Below are 19,443 nucleotides of genomic sequence, written 5' to 3'. Positions count from 1 at the left end.
CTGTGTGAATTAACCATGAATTACAATGTGAAATGAAGTATTTATCTTCTCCACCCATAAGATCCTGGTGTACTCAGCAAACCTTCAGACAAAAACTGGTTCAACCCAGGACAAATTGGGTGGACCTAAACACAAGCTGAACAATGTTGTGTAAGAAGTGCAATGCAGTGACGAGTGCTCAGACTCGCCCAGGAAACAACAGAATAACCACAGACACATGCACGACATAGCAGAGCCAGGACCTCAGGATAGGACTCAGTAGCACTTAAAGGACAGGAAATATCCTTAGAGGTTACTAAATGTTCACATTTTAGACGGAGAAGACAGTTGGTTTGAGAGAGATGAGTAAAGATGGCCGTCTATGTCCACTGTGAGTGGCCAGCACTGAACATGGGTTGTGGTCTGTCATACTAACTATCAGCCGTCTATGAGATGTCGGCTATCTGGTGCCTCTTCTTAGGCAATTCAGCTCCCACTCACACCTTGACCCTTGCGACCTTAATGACTCAATGATGACAGGTTGGGTCAACCACCTACAGCACCACCTTCAAGGTAAAATCCCCACTTAGGTTAAATATCCAGTCCAGTTGCCTTCAGCTAAAACACTTAACCCTGTAATGCCTGAACCAGGAAATAATTCCCAGAAAATGATTATTATTTTTTAAATGGAGTGTTTATTGAACCTTCTCTGGATCATATTTGCTACATCCAGCATTTTACTGCTTAAAAATGTATTGTGCTGTGCAATTTATTATTATTATTATTATTATTATTAATTAATTTTTTAAAAATAATTCTCTAATTAATTCTAATTCTCTTCAGTAACCTTTCTGAATACTTTATGAAGCAGCTTCATGTTTACTAGTAAGTTAATCGATTTTATTTATATAACACATTTAAAACCAAAAATCTTTACAATAGAAGAAACAAGGTATTTACATAAAGTAACACAACAACAACTTTTCCTCCATCCACGTTTCCAGAGATCAGCTGCTTCCAGAAGCTTGACATACAGGTCTGTTTTCAGCTCAGATTTCAAGATAGTCACGTTGATGCTTGTCTGAGGTTACTTGCAAGATCATTCCACAGTCTCGGCAAAGGCACACACAAGACACTTTACTGTTTTGATTTCAAACAGCACCAATTTATATCACACTCTCTAATGCACATAGAGCCACTGTAGGCTGAAGTAATCTGAACTCTCTTTTGTGTCCCAGTCAGTAATCTGGCTGCAGGATTTTGGTCTAATTGTAGACGAGCAAGAGATGACTGAATAGCTCCAGTATACAGTGCATTACAGGAGTAGATACAACAGAAGTATCCATGATTCTTTTCAGATGGGTTCTAAAAATAAAGATTTTATTCTGAAGATTGTGCTGAGCTGAAAGAAACTGCAGTTCACCGTGGCATTATTTTGTGTGTCATAGATTATCCCAAAGCTTTTAACCTGTGTTTTTATAGCCTTCCCTTTTTTCCAGTCTGTCATTTTATTATTTATTTCTTTTTTTTAAACACAGACTTTGCTCTTAAAACATATAAACTGATTATATGTCAAAGGCCTGATACTAGGGTATTTTGTTAAAACATCAAGATAACAGACACTGCTATGCATCATCACAAATTTATAATAAATGCACATTAAATTTTAGTAAGTGCACACTTCTTTTACAACTGAGTTTTAAATGTTTTTAAATGAAAAAAAATAAGAAGATGCATAAATTTCATGATGCATGTATATTTATTGCCCCAAACAAAAAACAGAAATTGCACAAATTGGAAAAATTGCAAACAGTAAACATTTTTTAAATGAACTCCAAATGTTTTTTCTTTAGCTCTCAAACCAAAAAGTGGAGCGTGCCAGGCATCCTTGTGGTTGACCCGTAGGAAGTTGACCCTCTATTAATCATGTGCGTCATCACACTCACAGTTTCAACTTAAAAGGGCCCGATTTGTCTGTGTCAGATAGTGCATGCTGAAATAACCAAATAAAATATGTAGTGAAAATGTCAAGCTAATGTCTTCCTTCTTTTCTATATTGTACCCAAAACAAAGCTGCCCATATAGGTTAACAGACGGCAAAGGCACCTTTCCGCATTTATGAGCCCACATTGTGAGAAAGGTGCACACAGACATTTCTCTGAAATACACACATGCCAGAGGGTGTTTCTCCCCCCATGTGCCTGCGAGGAGCTTTACAAGGAAGTTACCTGCCTGCATTCTCTGTGCTCACTAACTCAGGCCCCTTGAGCACAGTGAAAAAACAAACTAAATAAAAGAGACAACTAAATAAAAATGGCATAATAATTAGTTCTCATGCTGTTTGGGTGCATTTTACTGCACTGTTTTGAGTACAGAGTACCCAAATTAAATAAACAGGTAAAAGAAACTGTGGGTGGATGGATGGATAACATTTCAAAAAGCATTACAATACATTACAATACACAATAATTGTAATGGTAAGATTTCCTTCCAATATACAGCTACTACCTGTAAGAATTGCTTTGAATGGTAAAGGTCGAATTGTTCTGGAAGTTATTATCAGAACAGTTTTTCTATACGTGGAAATAATTGTTCAGGAGATCCAAATGAATTGTATGAAAATATATACATTTATTATGTAAACTGCTTCTTATCAAGGTGAGAAGAGCGACAGCAGTTATCATCAGCCTTGTTCTGAAAATCTTATCTCACACAGGTTTATAGACCCACTGTGCAAATAGGAAAACACAGTTTAGCTGCTATTTGCCCTTGGGGCCCTCATGGAGCCGAAATGAAAGGGATGACAAACAGAAGACAGGTCAGTGTACGTCAAAAGGATCGATTAGGTTTGATCTTTTATAGTTCCTCCCTAAAACTGTGTTTGTTTTGTTTTATTCCATTAGTTTGAGCATGCATGCAGCAGTCATTTAGGGAAGACAGAAAAGTTTTGAACTGCTTTGCATTTGGACACTGCTTGACCTCCACACACCCAAACACACCCCCATACACAGAAACACAAAATCTTTTCCTGGTAGTACAAACATTAACCTTTTTGAAGGTAACACACTCTGAGACTACTAAAATAGTACCACACAAAGTGCTTTACTCCAGTAACTACTTTGATAGTGATATAAAATGTGCATCTGCAGCTTTATAACAGAAAAAGATCAGTTTGGTGCTGGTTTTGACCCAGAAGATTTTTAGTGTGGCGCGAGGGATTTATGTTGTATACACATAACTACAAGGCTATAAGGTTACATACCATATTTTATGTAACTATTATTTAAGTATTGCAAAAGTCACCCTCACAAATGTACTCTACACTCAAGAGACACAGTATATTTCAACAACTTTATTGCAAACCGTTAAGTAACAACGTAAGTTAAATCGCCAGCATGATACATGTTGTAACAGCAGGAACAGGAAAAGGGGGTGAGAGTGTCATTGTACTCTCATTATTGGTTGCTGTGGTTATAATTCATAATATAATCATAACCATATCAGCCAAATAAAATATTTCCATATAAAGATATGAAAACATGAACATGATGGGCACACGGTATCAGGAGACTGTCCGCATAAAGAGTTTACATCTAGGTCATTCTTTAGCTTTTCTACAGAATTCTTCACTGCGTAGAATTTGTAGATCAGCCTAAATAAAAATTCCTTGAACCAAGACCAAAACTTTATTACTGAGAGACTCGCGCAGAACACGCCCACGTCACTGACGTCAGAGTGCGCTCTGAGGAGTCCGAGAAGTTGAAGAGTTTAAGTGGGTGGGGAAATGAAAACATAACGGTAACAATGAGTCCCTCCTCTGTTTACTAAGCCGTTTTAACTACGACGAAAGCCGCTCTCCGTGTATAAAGGCAGACGATCCTCATGTAACCCTGCTAACAATAAAGAAACCCGGGTTTTGAACACTTTTCTTAGCTACCGCATTTAAAGAGACAGCGCCGGGGCTTTCGAAAAGCATCATGGCGGACTCCAGCACCAATGGCCTCACATCTCTCGCGCGGGCTTTGTCACAACCATCTCTGGATCTGATAGAAGTTAATGATGTTTCCCCTCCACGAAGTCTTCAGCTTCATCCAGGACGAAGGAGAAAGTTGTCCAGTTGCAACTCGATTGAGAACGCCGACCTGGTAACCTCACCTTGCGCCGCGGAGGCGCGGGTCCTCGTTATCAATACTGGAGGAACTATCGGCATGACTCTTCATGAAGACGGTAGCTATGGCAATCATTGTCATCAATTATTCGTTGTTCTCCTCTGTAGCAGTTAGCTAGCATAGCCGGTGGCTTCCTCTTATTGCATGTTTGCATGTGGGTCTGAACACGAGGCGTGACAACAATCTGCACGTGCATCCGAAAATAGACTTGGGGTAAACAGCTTACCTACACAGCTGATGCCATGTGCGACTGGCGACCTTCCAAATAAACTACACCGGTGTACACATGAGCAGACTGTCTTGGTCTTGTGAATGAACATGGAAATGAAGATGCTAAATGAAGCTTGGTTTTAGTGAACAGAAATGCAAAGACGAAAGTTGAGATCAGATGTATTTACTCTGCGCATGATTCAGGGTTTTACAACAGACTTAAGTTTCGAAACAGGAGAGCAGCCAACGCCAAACGTACTACAGTGAAAACAGGTTCTCTCAATGAATAACTGAATGTTGACATTAGTTACTGTGCAACATCTGCGGTATTCGGACTTTTAAAAACCACCTGTCCCTATTTTTCAATCCATAATAAGCGACCTACTCATGTTTGTGGTTTATTCATTGCTTTGACATTTGCAATACAACTAAATATTCTTATATGTTATGGATTTTCTAAATAAGCTGAACTTGCCTTAACTATATTTGGACAAATACCTTTCATTACTTTGTACACAATAGAGTAGATATGAGAATGATGCAAGGCCATTGTTAAATCCTCCCAATTCTTTTGACCTTTGGGCTGAAGGAAGGACAATACTCTGTGGATAAATGCTCAATCAACAATTACTTTATTACATACAATTCAACACTTTATGAGCACAAACCATCCGGATGGGGAGACATGCATGAAGAGGGTCACAGCAAAATCTCAAACTGGTGGAGGATTACTCAAACTCTTATAGCCTCTAGTGGCCCCCAGCTAGTTGTAAAAACCTAAACATTCACATTCTTTCTAACTCCAAGCGAGCCTGACTTATGGCCTTGTCTGTCTCCTCTACTATCAGAAAAAGCAAGGTCCTGACTCTCTGAAAACAGTGTTTCTTATAACTCAGCAGTATAATGCATCATAAAACAATATCATTCATTCACACAGAATCAGCAGTCTAATGCAATACAAATCAGTTTAATAACTGTAATAGTTATCACCTTCTTCTAATTCAGGAGAATAATACAAACTAAAACTACATAATAATTTCACAATCTTTAATTAGGGGTATAACATAGCATACGATAATATGCTAATATATACCATCCATCTTCTGGTAGCAAAGAAAAGAAAAAAAGCAGCCGGAAAGCCATTTAGGCGAGGGTCATCATCCACACTTGTATTATACGTATATTATACTTATAGCTAAATAGAGCCCAACAATCAGAGTGAACTCATCAAACACAGTGCTAGATCAGTCGCAGTGTACAGTAGATCAAGGTGGTTTGTTGACCAACTGAGATATTGACAAGTGATCACAGGATTTATACCACAGCAGAAAGATCTTTTCCTCATCTAATCTCTCCCCACACCCTGGCGTTCTCCCAGCTCAGGCTTCATCAATATTCATGTCACTAACACCCAAAACCAGTTTTTCCTCAGTTTTATGCCAAGGTATGTTCTTTATGGTCTGTTTTTCAACAGATAAACAAAAGTTAAATTAAATACACTCTTTAGACATTAAATTAAGAATAAAATGATTTTATAGATTTGATATGACACTGTTATACTTACATCAAACACTGTAACTTCATTGTAGCTTAGTAAATGACTGAAATCTTTTCAGTGCCAACACACTGCCTTCGTTGTGTTGTTTTGCTCGACTCATGCTTCCAAGCCTTCTCCATCGCTCTAATTCTAGCCTTTCTGTTTTGAACGCAGTGAATAGTTTGGAGCTTGTGATGAAGGTCTTCCGAGGTCTTTTCTTAATGGCTGACTTGGATAATGATATTCCTGCCTTCTGGAGAGTCTTTTTCATTTACATGGATTTTCTGAAGTGGTTTCTTCTTTGTCATGGAAAAGATGCTGTGACCATTCACAGCTATGGTGATCTGTGGGGGGTCCAGGCCTTTTTATTATTTACAGAGCTGACCAGTGTATCCTTTTTTCTTAGGATGTCCCACACTTTTGATTTGGCCACTTATAATATCCCCATTGTCTCTATGATGGGTTTTTTTTGGAGCCTAAAGATGGTCTGGTTTTTGAATCGAGAGCTTCTTTGATTACATATTGTGGGTTTTATAGCAACTGCTTCCAAATACATTATGCCGTTAGAGCTGTAATTACTATACTCTTCCTACAGTTTGGATGTAAACAGCCTCAAATTAAAGCTGAAAGTATTACTTTAGTCATATTTTAAGCCCATATTGGTTGTAATTGTAACTTGAATATGTTTTGATAAAAGGCTCAAATAACAAAAATTGCACGGACTTAACTGTAGGTCAGCTCCCTTAATATACAGTCATATGAAAAATAGTTTTCACACGACTTCTTTACAGCCCTGTGATAATGTAACTACACCCTTGTTGCTTCCGTACAATTTAGAGGGAAACTACGAGCCAGCCACTGCTGACAAATTGCACTTGATTAATTGGTCATCATGAAGTGCTGTTGTGGAGGATTAAGTTTGTGTTAACACAATATGAATGACCTTAGAGAAGGAATTGTTGCTGCCCACCATTCCATCGGTCCATCATTCTATAGTAAGAAAGATTATTCACAAGTGGAAAACATTCAAGACAGATGCCTGGATCCCCAGCAAATTCAATCCAAAGTCAGACTGTGCAAGAGAGAAATTGCAAAAAACTCAAGAGCTACCTCTCAGATGCTACAGGTCTTGGTTAGTGTGTTCAATGTTAAGTTTGTTTGTACAGTATAAAAAGGCTGAACAAATATGGCGTTTTTGGAAGGGTTTCCAGAAAAAGAACATGGCAGTATAGCCTAGGTTTGTCAAACCACACGACTTCTGGAACGATGTCCTTTGGACAAACCAAACTAAACTAAATCCAGAGCGCCACATTTGGTGAAAACCAAACAAAGCATATCAACCCAAACACCTTACCAACCGTCAAGCACGGTGGTGGAGGGGTGATGATTTGGGTTTGTTTTCCAGTCACAGTACGTAGGCAACCTTTCACTCACTGGGACGATCAGGAACTCCTCTTTATACTAAACTATACTAAAATCAAATGTGAGGCCATGTGCCGGACAGAAATGATTGTTAACTGAAATATGATAATCATCAGTTATTCAGATTGCCAGTTTAAAGCTGTATTATTTGTGTGAGTTCAATGTATGTGTTTATTTTGCTTGACAGTTAAGATTGCATGTCCATATTATATTCTGTCTCCTAACCTTTGTGTTGTTGTTTCTAATAGTACATTTAATGTTGTCCTTTTATGTTATACTTAAGAAGATCATGTGTTTTTAAAAGTGTGCTTCAAGTGTATTTCCAGCCATAATGTTATTTTTTACAATAACCACTAGGGTTCAGTATGAGAGTGTTGTTGTGGTGTTGAGATGACAGCATATCCACTGTGCTCGCTTTCTATTAATAGTAATCCTACTAAAAGCAAACTGTTAAACATTAAAAATCTCTGTTGTTTTTCTGCTCTTTAACCTACAGTTCTTGCCCCACAAGCCAATGCTTTTGTGAAGAGCCTGCGTAAGCTGCCCATCCTCCATGATGAGACATATGCTCACCAGACCCGCATGTATGAATACTATGGATCTGACACCTTGGTCCTGCCGTAAGTGCACCCATTAGTCAACATGTAGATATATATATCTGTATTTAACAAAAAGAAACCACATGCTGTACTATTGGTTGCCATATGTATCAGAGGAAGACTACATAACTGTGTTTGTAATATTTTAAACATGTTTCCTTATCCTTATTTGAAAACAGAAAATTAACAGTATTTTCTGTTGTCACAGCCACGAGGCACGGGATTATTTAGCTCATAATTTGTCTTCATTATTAGCATCTTGTGAGGCCTGTGTTACTGACAGAGCAAGAGTAGGTCAACAACAAAGAAAAGGATCGCATGTAAATTTGTAATGTTGCTTATTTTGAACTAAAGTTTGAAATCCTGTGTGTTTTTATTTCCTTTATACCTAATTTATTACATTAATTATGTCATTTATTTAACTTGAGACCGTCTCACTTCACAGTGAAAAAATGTTGCACTTCATCTAATGTGCAGTGCTTTTCCTGAATGGCTAAACCTGACAGCTATTTGGATCTTTATAGATCCAAACTTTGTGTTTATAGTATGTGCAGACCGTCCTGAGGACAGTGAGATAGAATGTATTTCAGGTGTTTTTGCAAGAGCATTCGTTATACAGGCTAAATCGCCCTATATCTTGGATCTGCCCAAGATGGTAACTGCACACAGTGCAAGATATGTTTCCTATCTGGAAAAGCAGAGGCTGAAAATAAAACAAGTTACATTCCTGTTAAGAGATGCACTTATTTTTATTACCCTTAACTGCTTTTGTCACTTTAACAGGAAGCCAGCGCCCCATCCCGACCTGCACTTTCACGGGTGTTGTAGTACTGGTTGCATTGTGTTTGACTTCTCCCTGCTTGAGATTGGTTTGATGTCTCTGCTGTACTTAACACCACTTGCTTGGGTGTGCTTCCCTGTTGGGAAGTGCATGCCTACGTGTCTTTCGGCAGTTGGAAAAAGTGTTGCTTGAAGTAATTCTGTGTCTCTTACTCCGGCTAATTTTGAACTCTGTAACTAACAAGGCAGCTGTATAGCGTCTCGTTTCTGATATAAGCAAAAGATAGATTGCAGTGTTGCATGTTTAACTTTATTTTGTCTTGTTTTCTCATGCTTGTGTGCAGTTGAGTGAATTGGGCTCGGAGCCGATTGACATGCCCTTTAGGGTCTTCATCGTCAGTAGAAGTAGCCTTTTCCAGAGACACTAATTTCCTCTCTGGCCTCATGTTGACTGCTATTATAAAAGTGGGTTTAGTCCTGTATTATAGTAAAGATATCAAGGTATCTATGGCCCTTGAAATGGTAAGTATTTTCTAAAGATAGGTTGTTAGAACTTCGTTATTTTATTATCTGTGAGATATATATATGCCATCTTCTTATGTTTTTCATTAATATTCTACTGCTTGAATGTTTTTAGGTGTTCAGCACGTCTTAACACTTGCTCATCCTTGAGTTTGCAGTGTTCATATCAACTGAATTAAACTCACATGCAAATTTAATAGGCATACCGTTGATCTTATTCAAGAGCTGATCCTACGTCTATTATTTCAGAGGGGAATTGGTTTATTGATTAACTGCAAAGCTTTATTCATGTGATGTTGAGAGGCAATGCCACAGGGCTGTTTGCTTCCACCTCCAGCGTCCTTCCATGCGTTTATTATTCTGAGCATATGAAGTGTCTTAGCATGAGTATGGTAATGTGTAGCTTTGCTAAACCTTAGGACACACCGCCAGATATGTGAATAATTGGTGATTTGAATAGTGTTTTTTTTAGGCACTTTTCTTCTAGAAGATCGACAACATATGTTCTTGGGTCATGTGTCGACTTGAGGCTAATTAGTAGAGTGTCTATAGGACCCCTGCTTGGATGGACTGGGGCTCACCCGCTCTTCCCCCTGCTGTTCCATTCACCTCCTATCTCTATGCTATAAGGCTGCCCTATGGTAATGTGGGGGGTGTTCTACGGTGTTTCTTTAAAAGGGAGATTAAAAAGAAAATCGCTTCATGGCTTTTCAGTCAGTCACGCTGCCTTACATGGAGCGTGGCAGGTGGGGCTGTGGGATGCCTGCGTTAAACTGCACTTACAGGCAGCATAAATATGTATGCATGAAAGACTCCCTCCCTATTATTTGCAATGAAAAAGAAATACAGGCTTTTGCTCCAACATGATACGAGTCACCAAAGAACCTTCAAAATATATCGGATAAGCTATCTTGTATCCATAAATGTATGTAAGTGTTCAGTCATGTAGCTGTGCAGGAAATTGGGACTCTACTGTGCTAAACAAAAATGCTTAACTTTTAAAGTGCTGCACTGTCTAACTTGTGTGACTTTGCCCCTCCCTTTTACCCTTTGAAAATTCTTTGTGTGTGTAAACCTGAAACAGGTTTTGGCGCCCTGTTGCTCAGACAGAAGGCCCAGCTAAACGGATTTTGAAGTCAGCGTTTTTAACATTCCCTTACGCTTCTTTAAGCTCACATCTCCCCTTTAACCAGAACCTGATCCAGCTTTTATTAAATGTTCACCACAATACATAATATGTAATAATTTATCCCAGTAAAGACTTTAATTGCTTGTTGACTGCGTGAACTTTTGAAGTTGAATATTTGTACTTGGAACGACCAACACCGCTGCTTTATTATTGGCTGTATAATCTGTCACTGTTTGGCTTTGTGTAAATGTTCATATAGAGAATGCAGCTCATAGATAAACTGGACTGTTCTCTTCCAGACTGAGTAAACAAAATAAGAGGATAGTCTACACTATCTTGGAGTACAATCCTTTATTGGACTCTTCCAATATGACCACAGATGACTGGGGTAGATTTGGAAAGGACATTGAGGTACTTGCTACGCTTTTTAATTTGTTGTTGTGCCTTTATATTACTTAAATCCTGCTTTTAAAATCTATCTGGCCATGTGAAATTATCTCCATTATGATCATTATTTTCTTATTTCACCCCAGAGAAACTATGAAAGCTACGATGGTTTTGTGATTCTTCATGGCACAGACACTATGGCTTACACAGCCTCTGCCCTGTCCTTTATGTGTGAGCATTTGGGCAAACCGATCATTCTCACGGGCTCACAGGTAAGAGCTGCTATCCTCAAGTCACTAACTAACCAACAAATAAACCAGGGTTTACTGCTTTGTTAAAATGAGACACTTTCTGTCTTTAGGTACCCATCTATGAGATGAGGAATGATGGCAGAGACAATCTACTTGGGGCATTACTAATTGCTGGACAATTTGTCATTCCTGAGGTGAGATAAAGAAGATGGTTTATAGCTGCTAATTGACTGCAAACCTTATTAGAAATGTTGGATTGTGAGAGAGAAACTGACTGAATGTAATACCCTGATAGCCAGTTGTTGCTTTGTTTTCTCTTAACTCTGTTATATGTTAGTGATTTAATCAATCAAGAAATAAATTATTAAGTTCATCTTATGAACATGCATTTGTTAGGTGTGCCTGTATTTCTACAACAAACTCTACAGAGGGAATCGTGTGACCAAAGTGGATGCTGGGAGCTTCAATGCATTCTCATCTCCTAACTTGGCCCCCTTGGCCACTGCTGAAGTGGATATTACAAGTAAGGAACCAATAAACTGCTTACGTAGAAAAGAAATCACTTTTTGTTTTTAAAGGATTATTTTTTTATTGGGTTTTTTTCACTTTTCCGCCAGTCAACTGGGATACAGTGTGGAGGGCAAACACCACAGCAAAGTTTCAAGTCAAGACTGAGCTGAACCGCAACGTAGGCCTGCTTAGGCTATTCCCAGGAATCACTGCGTCTACTGTAAGTTTCAGGGAAATGTAGTTTATTTAACTTTTTATTAAAGTGGTATAAAATGTCATTTTTTGTTTAATGCTACTGGTGTAGCCTGTGAAGTGGACCATGGATGTAATTTTGGAATATTTAGCAGATGTTCTGAAGCTACCGCTTGTCATTATTTGGATAGAAGAATGAAAATGATAAAAACTAAACAGCTTGCTCCTTAGAGTGCCTCACTAATCACTCAGAGCGGCCGCCCTGACAGTTGTGTATAACTTTAAGTCTTAAATGCAACCCTGTACAACCTTACAGCTAAGGTCACAAAAAAGATTAAAACACTCACTAGCACCATGAACAAACAGCCAGCTTCATGTAACTCAGCAGTCGTATTGTCTTCTCCGATGTTGTCCTTTTAAACACGGGAGTCTGTTTTCTCACATTTTGAGACCGCCTCATTTGGCTGCTTGAGGAACTGCAGTATTTGGACTTGAGCCTTGGCTTCATTTCTAAGCCTCAGAGGTTCCAGCTTACTTACGCTGTTTCCAATTAAAACCAAATGACATGCAGTCAAGTGCTGAAATGAGTATGTTAAAATTGCCGGCATGGTGCAAATCTTTAAGTCGAGAAAGTTGTAATTGCCTCCTTTTTTTCTGTTGTACTAAAATGTAGTCGAGATCACCTGTTCTTCAAAGGTAACAGACTGTTGTTTTGTCTGCAATAAAATATAGTTAACTTCAATGTAATTGCGCTATTAGCCTTCTTCTGTTACTTTCCCAGTCATGTAAGCTGCCATCAAAGCTCAAGCCAGAGAAAGATGAGACGGAGTTATGGGCCATGTCCAATCACCCTGTAAAGAGGGAGGGTTGCTACAGATACTGTAACATTTAGCTGCACCTCCCCCTGCAGCGTCTGCTGGGGGAGCGACTTTACTGTCTCAATCTGCTCCCACTGCCCAACTCTGCTATCAAGGCTTTCTTACAGCCTTTAACTGCTTTTATGAGGCACCGTTTTGATTAGGCACTTGGCTCTCGTGTGTCCGCACTCTGCAGTACGGGAGCTTCATTGATAATCTGCGTCACACCTTTCTTGTCAAACTGCTTATCGCATCAAAAAATACTGAGTGAACCTGGAACTTTTAATGTCACCTTCTTCTCGCATTTTATGGTAACTGGCACAAACTTGCCAAGTGACTTTATGCTTGCTAACACCTTCAGATTAATTGCTCTCCTTTCTGCCATTCTAGTCATATGCCATGGCTAATGATGTGGTGTAGGGCTTCCCAGTGCCAACCAACCAACCAGCGACTGAGATACTCTGGTTGCAGAGATGGCACCAGATGGGCTTTTAGGAGAGTGAATGGGTTGCATGGAGTTAAAGGGGCTGCAGGAAAAATAACACGGAATACTAATTTCTCATCTTGATTCTGCACAGTTGAGTAGCCAGTTAAGATGGCCATAAATTTTGGGTGTTTATAACCTGAAACTGCGCTCATCTTTGTCCAGGTAAAGGCTTTCCTGCAGCCACCCATGGAAGGAGTGGTCCTGGAAACCTACGGCAGCGGAAATGCCCCCGATAACCGCCCTGATCTCCTGGAACAGTTAAAGAAAGCCACTGATGCCGGTGTCATCATCATCAACTGCACGCAGTGTCTGAGGGGGTCGGTGTCTACATCCTACGCCACTGGCAAGGTAGTTCATGACGCTTGGTAATTAATCACAGTCTTGTTAATATGTTCAGTTGAGTTGGAGAGAGAATGAATCAATCAGGTCACTTATTCCTGTGATTGATACTACAGGTCTTGATAGAAGCCGGCCTGATAGCAGGAGGCGACATGACTCCAGAGGCTGCGCTGTCAAAACTGTCCTACGTATTGGCCAAGAAGGAGCTTGCTCTGGAGGCGAAGAAAAAGGCTGGTGGCACTTTCAACACTTTCTTTTCCATTATGTGGAAGTTTTTAAAGTAACAAAGTGCTAAAAGATTATTCTTTTTTTGTGACTCTGTCCAGATGATGGCAGAGAACCTGCGAGGTGAAATGATCGCTGACTTGGCAGGAGCCAAACTGTGCCTGAGTGACAGCCGTTTCATCCAAGTCATTGCCAAGTCTCTAAGCGTCAGCTGCAAAGAGGTAAGGGTAGCAGTGCATTTCCGCAGACTTTCAGCTCTGGGGCTAACTTTAGGTTATTAGGAGCTTGTCATTTTGCCATACTTGATGACTTGTTTTCATATTCAGAGAAATTGCGGGTTTTAAAATTCTTGGAATCTGGTTTCAAAAGGAGCTGGAAGCCATCCGAGATGCTCTGACTCCCACGCTGGCATGCGCCGCTGCTAAGATCGGTGACATTGAGGCCTTAAAAGCCCTAAAAGAAATGGTAAGCGATCCTACGACCTTCACCACATGCTGTAAAGTTAATCATTATTTCCTGTTTTTGAGTCTCCAAACACATTTTACCCATTTCTTTCCTGGTCATGTTTGGCTGTAAGGTCATTGAACTTTGGAAAACTTTTCCCACTGGTAGATTTTCAAAACATTTTCAGGGTCACACTTCCATTTTGTATTAGAGCGGTGTAGTCAACACGCAGGCACTCAGACAAGCAGAACTAGAGGACAGACTGGTATGGCAAGCCTAGAGTTGTCTCCACAGTCGCATGTACATGTCTGTATGTGGATTGACTGGAATGCAGCTGCTGCCTAGATTACCTTGAAGTTTTCAAAAATATATTCTGCCCTCACGTAAGGGCATTGGCTGCTTTTCACTCATTTTTGGTCCAGACCTTGTTTATTTTTATTTTTTGTATATTTGTTAAGTCACTTAACACTGACCCATGAATCATTCAAGCATAAAAAAGCAGCAGATGAACAGTATTTGAAAGTCATGTCCTTAAGAAATAGTAAAGAAAATCCAGCAAAAACCTTCCAGTTGATGATCCCTCTAATGTTCACTGAAGCCTCTGCAGAAATTTTAGAAGGGCGGCTGTCAAGCAGCCACTCTTAAGGAAAGTAAGCAGGGAGAAAGGGCTGAGATATACCACATTAGACAAGAAATTTAGTTAAAATCGGTAGCAGCAGGTCTTAAGAAGTGATCAAATTGAAAATTTTGGTTCAAATCATTGTCAGTATCTACAGAGGAGATCGAGAGAGAGCTACAACAGTGAGTGAATACAAGCACGGTGGATGGTGACGTTGTCAAAATTGATGGAATTATAAACACAGAAATGTGCTGTCAAATTTTGATCCGATGTAATGCTAATTGGAAAGCATCAGATTGGCAACGGCTTCATTTTTTCAGCATGACGGTGATCCCAAACACACTGTCAAACTAAAAGCATACATGGATAAAGACAAACAAAAATACAGTGGGACACTACCAGGCATGGGTTGGCCCTCAGAGCCCAGACCTCAACATTACTGAAGCAGTGTGGGATCATCCTCACAAAGAATGGAACAAAAAGCAGCAAACATCCAGAGAAGAGCTTTGAATGTCCTTCAAGAAGCCTGGAGAAGTATTCTTGAAGACTACTACTCAAACAGTTTGGCACTTTAGATCCTCAGATGAGTGGAAAAAAAATCAGCCACAGGTTTGGCATCGCCCAAATCTAGCAGTGGTGTAAGGCTTTTCGATCATTCTAGTTGTACACTCAAGTTTTAGTCTTTTTCAGGAGATTTTTTATTATTATTTTTGTAATTTTGTTACGCTGTCTGAAACAGGTTTCTCTTGTGATTGAGCATTGAGTCTCACTGGGATTACCCGTATAAATAAAGATTAAATCAAAACAAATAAACAAAAAGAACAAATATAGATTAGAAATAAAATCAATACATCATCTCACCACACTAACCTTTAAACCACCAGCACACACACTGAGGATTTTCCCTTTCCACAGGGCAGTAACTTATGTCTGGTGGACTACGATGGACGCACACCCCTTCATGTTGCTGCCTGTGAGGGCCACCTCAAAATGGTGCAGTACCTACTGAGTCATGGAGCTTCGGTCCACACTAAAGATCGCTATGGCGACACACCCCTATGCAATGCTGTGCGTTTCAGGTAAGACTTGTCTTGTTTCGAAACAGTAAGGGCCAGTGTGTCTGCCTGTATCTTGCTGTTAAAGTAATATTGTCATTTATGAATTTGCAAACACAACAATTTAAATCCCCCCCTCTTGGCAATTAGACATCTGAGGATCTCCTGCAAATATGTTTAATAGCTGCTACAGAGAGGACTTCATTACATGAGCTGCTGATAGGTTTTGCTCAAATGGCAAGAAAGCAGCAGCGGCTGGGGGGAGGGTGAAACCAGGAAGGGGCTCGTAATGGAGTTTAGAGGCCGGGCAATAATTATAAGCTAATTAGGCTAATTGTCATCTGACAATTTAGGCAGTGTTTATTTTTACCAAAGCTGTATTTTTAATTTTGTGTCATTCACTGAGGTTGCTCTAAACGTCTGTCAGGGAATAGCCAGGCGTAACATTTCAGGGCTATGTTGAGCCTCAGGGTGAAAACGTTGTGTGTGTCAGAGCTGCGACAAATGGCTCATCTCTTTCAACGGTTGGTGCTGCAAGTGTGGACTTGTTGCCTTTGTGATGGCAGAGGGATGCACTGGAGCGCAGACACCTGTTGTTACACTTCCTGTAATGTGCTGCACAGCTTGAGCAGCTATTCCCCTTCTTAATATTTTCACTGAAATAACAAAAGTAATAAAAGTGGAGTTTTAAGTTGCTGTCAGGGATGCGCGAGCACATTGTGAGCCACATTTCATACTGTAGTAAGAGCCTAATGCCCATATAAGGAGAGGCAGAGAGGACAGAGAGAGAAACCTGAAAGAAATGTGGGGAGTGCCCTCTGAACCAGTCCTACCAGCTTGCTCCCCGGTTCATTGATGAGAGTTACTGGCTTCTTTATGCTCTGCAGGAAGTCCCTAATAGGTTCTCTGGCTGTTGCTTTCCATACAGCTAAACAATTAGGCACAAAATTGAGCTCTTACTAGCTTACCCTGTCGCTTTGTCACACAGGTCTTATTCAGAAAGCCTGCGGGTCAGTTGTGGAAACTTTTCAGCCTTTCCTTTTAATGCACATTTCTTGTCACCGTGAAAATCACTGCATGTGACTCCTGCATGGGCGGCTCTTTGCGGGGGACAACAAACTTGTTCGTACTTGCCAAACGACGATTACTGCCACACAGACTCTTTCGCTCCAAGTCTAAATTAGTGTGAATGAAAATGTTGTTTAAAATTAGCATTATATCTAATTACACTTAATAGGTAGTTATGTCTGTTTCTTCTGATTCAAACGAATATGCTTATTAAACATAAGCCCTTTTATTAATGAGATATAGGCTCTCTGGCATCTCGCTAAGAGATGGAGATGGAGTGCACGAGCATTATTTGGTTCACGTGCAAAGGACTCGTCACGCTTGTTGTAACTGAGATTGTCATCATCACTTCTCTTGAAGTCTAGCCAAACTTCTGAGTATTTGGGCCCATCATTAATAGCAGGGTCTATGTGTGTGTGCTGCAACAGCTGCTCTCGATTGGACACAGGCACCGAGAGGGGAAGACCTGACTTTTGGATTGAGAATAGCAAAAATGCACCATAATCTAATGTCCTAATACAACTGCAATTAGATAGAGATTTATAGTCACAATGTTGTGTTGTGTTATTACATTCCTTGAAACTTGTACCATGTGGAATATGTTACTAGCTCTGTCTTAAGGTTTGCAAGAGTTACAGAAAAGTGATCAGTTGCGATGCCCTTTTATTAATAGAAAAGAGTGCATGTGTGAATGGTGATATACAGTAACAATAACTCTGTGATTACATGCTCTCTAACTTAGACACAAGGAAGTTGTGAAGCTGCTGAGAAAGACCGGAGCTCATTTCTCCAGACATGAGTTGGAGGAAGCAGGAACTGAAATGTGCAGGTCAGACACAAAAAAGGAAGTATTGTAACAATTGTACACAGCCACTTCGTTGCTCCACCGTCACTAATGACCCATCCTACATCTACATCCTACATCCTACACCTGACACAGGTGCAACCAGTTGTCCCACTCTTACACAAACTGTAGGAATGCTCCCTAACTGCATAGCTTCAGATCTGTTCTCTATCTGTAGTGTCAGTGAGTACGTGTTGTTTTTTTCCCCTTTCTTTCTTTTTTTTTTTTAATCTGCCCGAGACACTAAACAGGTTTTGTTAAGACCGTTCCAATTTCCAGTTTCAGGAACACACCTTTCATATGATAAGCATTGCATGTGTCACTATGAAGATAAACCTCAAGCTCCTGTGGCTCATGTGGCTCAGTAATACTGAATGTTCCATTGATATGCTTTTGCAGTCTTTCCACAAATTTCCTTTACACAAGCTGTTCTTTGCCCAGTGTATATTATATTAATACTGATTTTGGAAAAATGAATCCTGTTGCTGTAATAATGCTTTTACTTTGTGTGCATCAGCCTGGCAGCCAATGGTGACCTGGATGGTCTGGAAATCTGGAGCCTTGCTGGAGCAGACTTAAATCAACCAGGCTATGATGGGCAGACTGCAATTCAAGTGGTGGGTTTGTAGGAAGGCATATTTCTATTTTATTAACACTTAGCAGTTCACAAAGTTAAAAAAACTTCTCCATCATCGCCTGTCACAGGCACAAGCTGTCGGCAAAAAGGATGTGGTAGCATTTTTGCTCCGACTCGAGAGCAAAAAATCAAAGGTATGCTCTGTTTTCTCCATTTTTCAGCTTTACTCTTCTGCAGGGCAAGCTTGGTTTCTCTGTCTATAATTTTCTCTCAATTACTTTGTTTAATTCCAGAAAGTATTGGGTGAATTTAATGATGATGATGATGATGATGATGATGAGGAAGAGGTAAAAAAGATGTAGCCCAAGTGTGTGTGTTTCCCTGTGTCTACATTCCCCATACTCAGCATGAGATCAAACCCTGTGCATGACTGCATTGGCTCCCTTGTTTCTTTGTCTACAATACCTTTTGCTTATTATCCATCATGACCTGTTGTCACTGGGTTGTGTGTCTCAGCGCAAAGTGCTAAAGAGGAATTGCATACACTTGGAATGGTCACCAAATTGGGTGGGAATAACGTGCCAAATCTACAGAGAAATGGCTCTGATCCGGAAAGCCATTAGCTAGCATGCTGATTGAAAACCTGGGGGAAGGGGGCTTTTTTTGGGGTCTGGGTTTCTGGTGTAACCAGGACATCCAATAGAAGTATATTTTAATAATTCCATACTTCCTGTTCAGTTATAGTTTACAAATAGATTCCTTTTGAAAATCAAATTAAAACCCTAAATTTATGTCAGGTGATAGGTGACTATGTCCACATAGCATTTTGGTTAATGCACTCACTCTTTGGGTCTTCACACACCTTGTTCACCTGCATGTACCCACACCTGCTCAGATCCCACTGGTTGAACTGACACACAAGCAGACTGCAAAAGGAAATCGGAAAAGCTCCTAGTGCCAACAATATATTATATTATAACCGGGTCGACTGTGGCTCGGGACATAGAGTAGGTCATCTGCCAACTGGAAGGTTGGTAGTTAGATCCAGTCTGCATGTCAGCTTAACCTTGGGCAAAAATGAGCCCTGAGTTTTGATTCATCCATGAGAGTGTTAGTGTTTAGGTATAGAGAAAAGCACTGTGTGAATGCGTGTGTGATTAAGTGCATATGGCTTGTAGTAAGAAAGTGCTCACTTAGACTAGAAAAGCAGTGGTTATGTCTATCTGTCTGTCTGTGTGTGT

At 40.0% G+C, this 19,443-nt stretch overlaps 1 protein-coding gene across 2 annotated transcripts; it reads left to right on the top strand.

Moving 5' to 3' along the window:
• Positions 1-3,696: 3,696 nt before the first annotated feature.
• aspg (asparaginase homolog (S. cerevisiae)) lies at positions 3,697-19,403 on the top strand. Of its 2 annotated transcripts, XM_013908473.1 has the most exons (17): positions 3,697-4,206; positions 7,814-7,937; positions 8,700-8,735; positions 10,647-10,758; positions 10,881-11,006; positions 11,096-11,179; positions 11,382-11,508; positions 11,603-11,715; positions 13,194-13,379; positions 13,487-13,600; positions 13,697-13,816; positions 13,965-14,060; positions 15,574-15,737; positions 17,524-17,610; positions 18,143-18,242; positions 18,331-18,396; positions 18,496-19,403. In XM_013908473.1, exons 1-17 carry the CDS (start codon positions 3,957-3,959, stop codon positions 18,562-18,564), a joined length of 1,974 nt encoding a protein of 657 aa, XP_013763927.1. In that variant the 5' UTR covers positions 3,697-3,956; the 3' UTR covers positions 18,565-19,403. The 2 variants fall into 2 exon arrangements, with proteins under 2 accessions (XP_013763927.1, XP_005724166.1); XM_005724109.2 differs by lacking the exon at positions 8,700-8,735 and having other exon boundaries at positions 3,698-4,206.
• Positions 19,404-19,443: the final 40 nt, after the last annotated feature.

Source organism: Pundamilia nyererei, unplaced genomic scaffold, assembly GCF_000239375.1.
Source record: "Pundamilia nyererei isolate P.nyererei 1_Seehausen unplaced genomic scaffold, PunNye1.0 scaffold00010, whole genome shotgun sequence".
NCBI classification, from domain to species: Eukaryota; Metazoa; Chordata; class Actinopteri; order Cichliformes; family Cichlidae; genus Pundamilia; species Pundamilia nyererei.
This window is presented reverse-complemented; position numbering and strand designations above follow the sequence as displayed.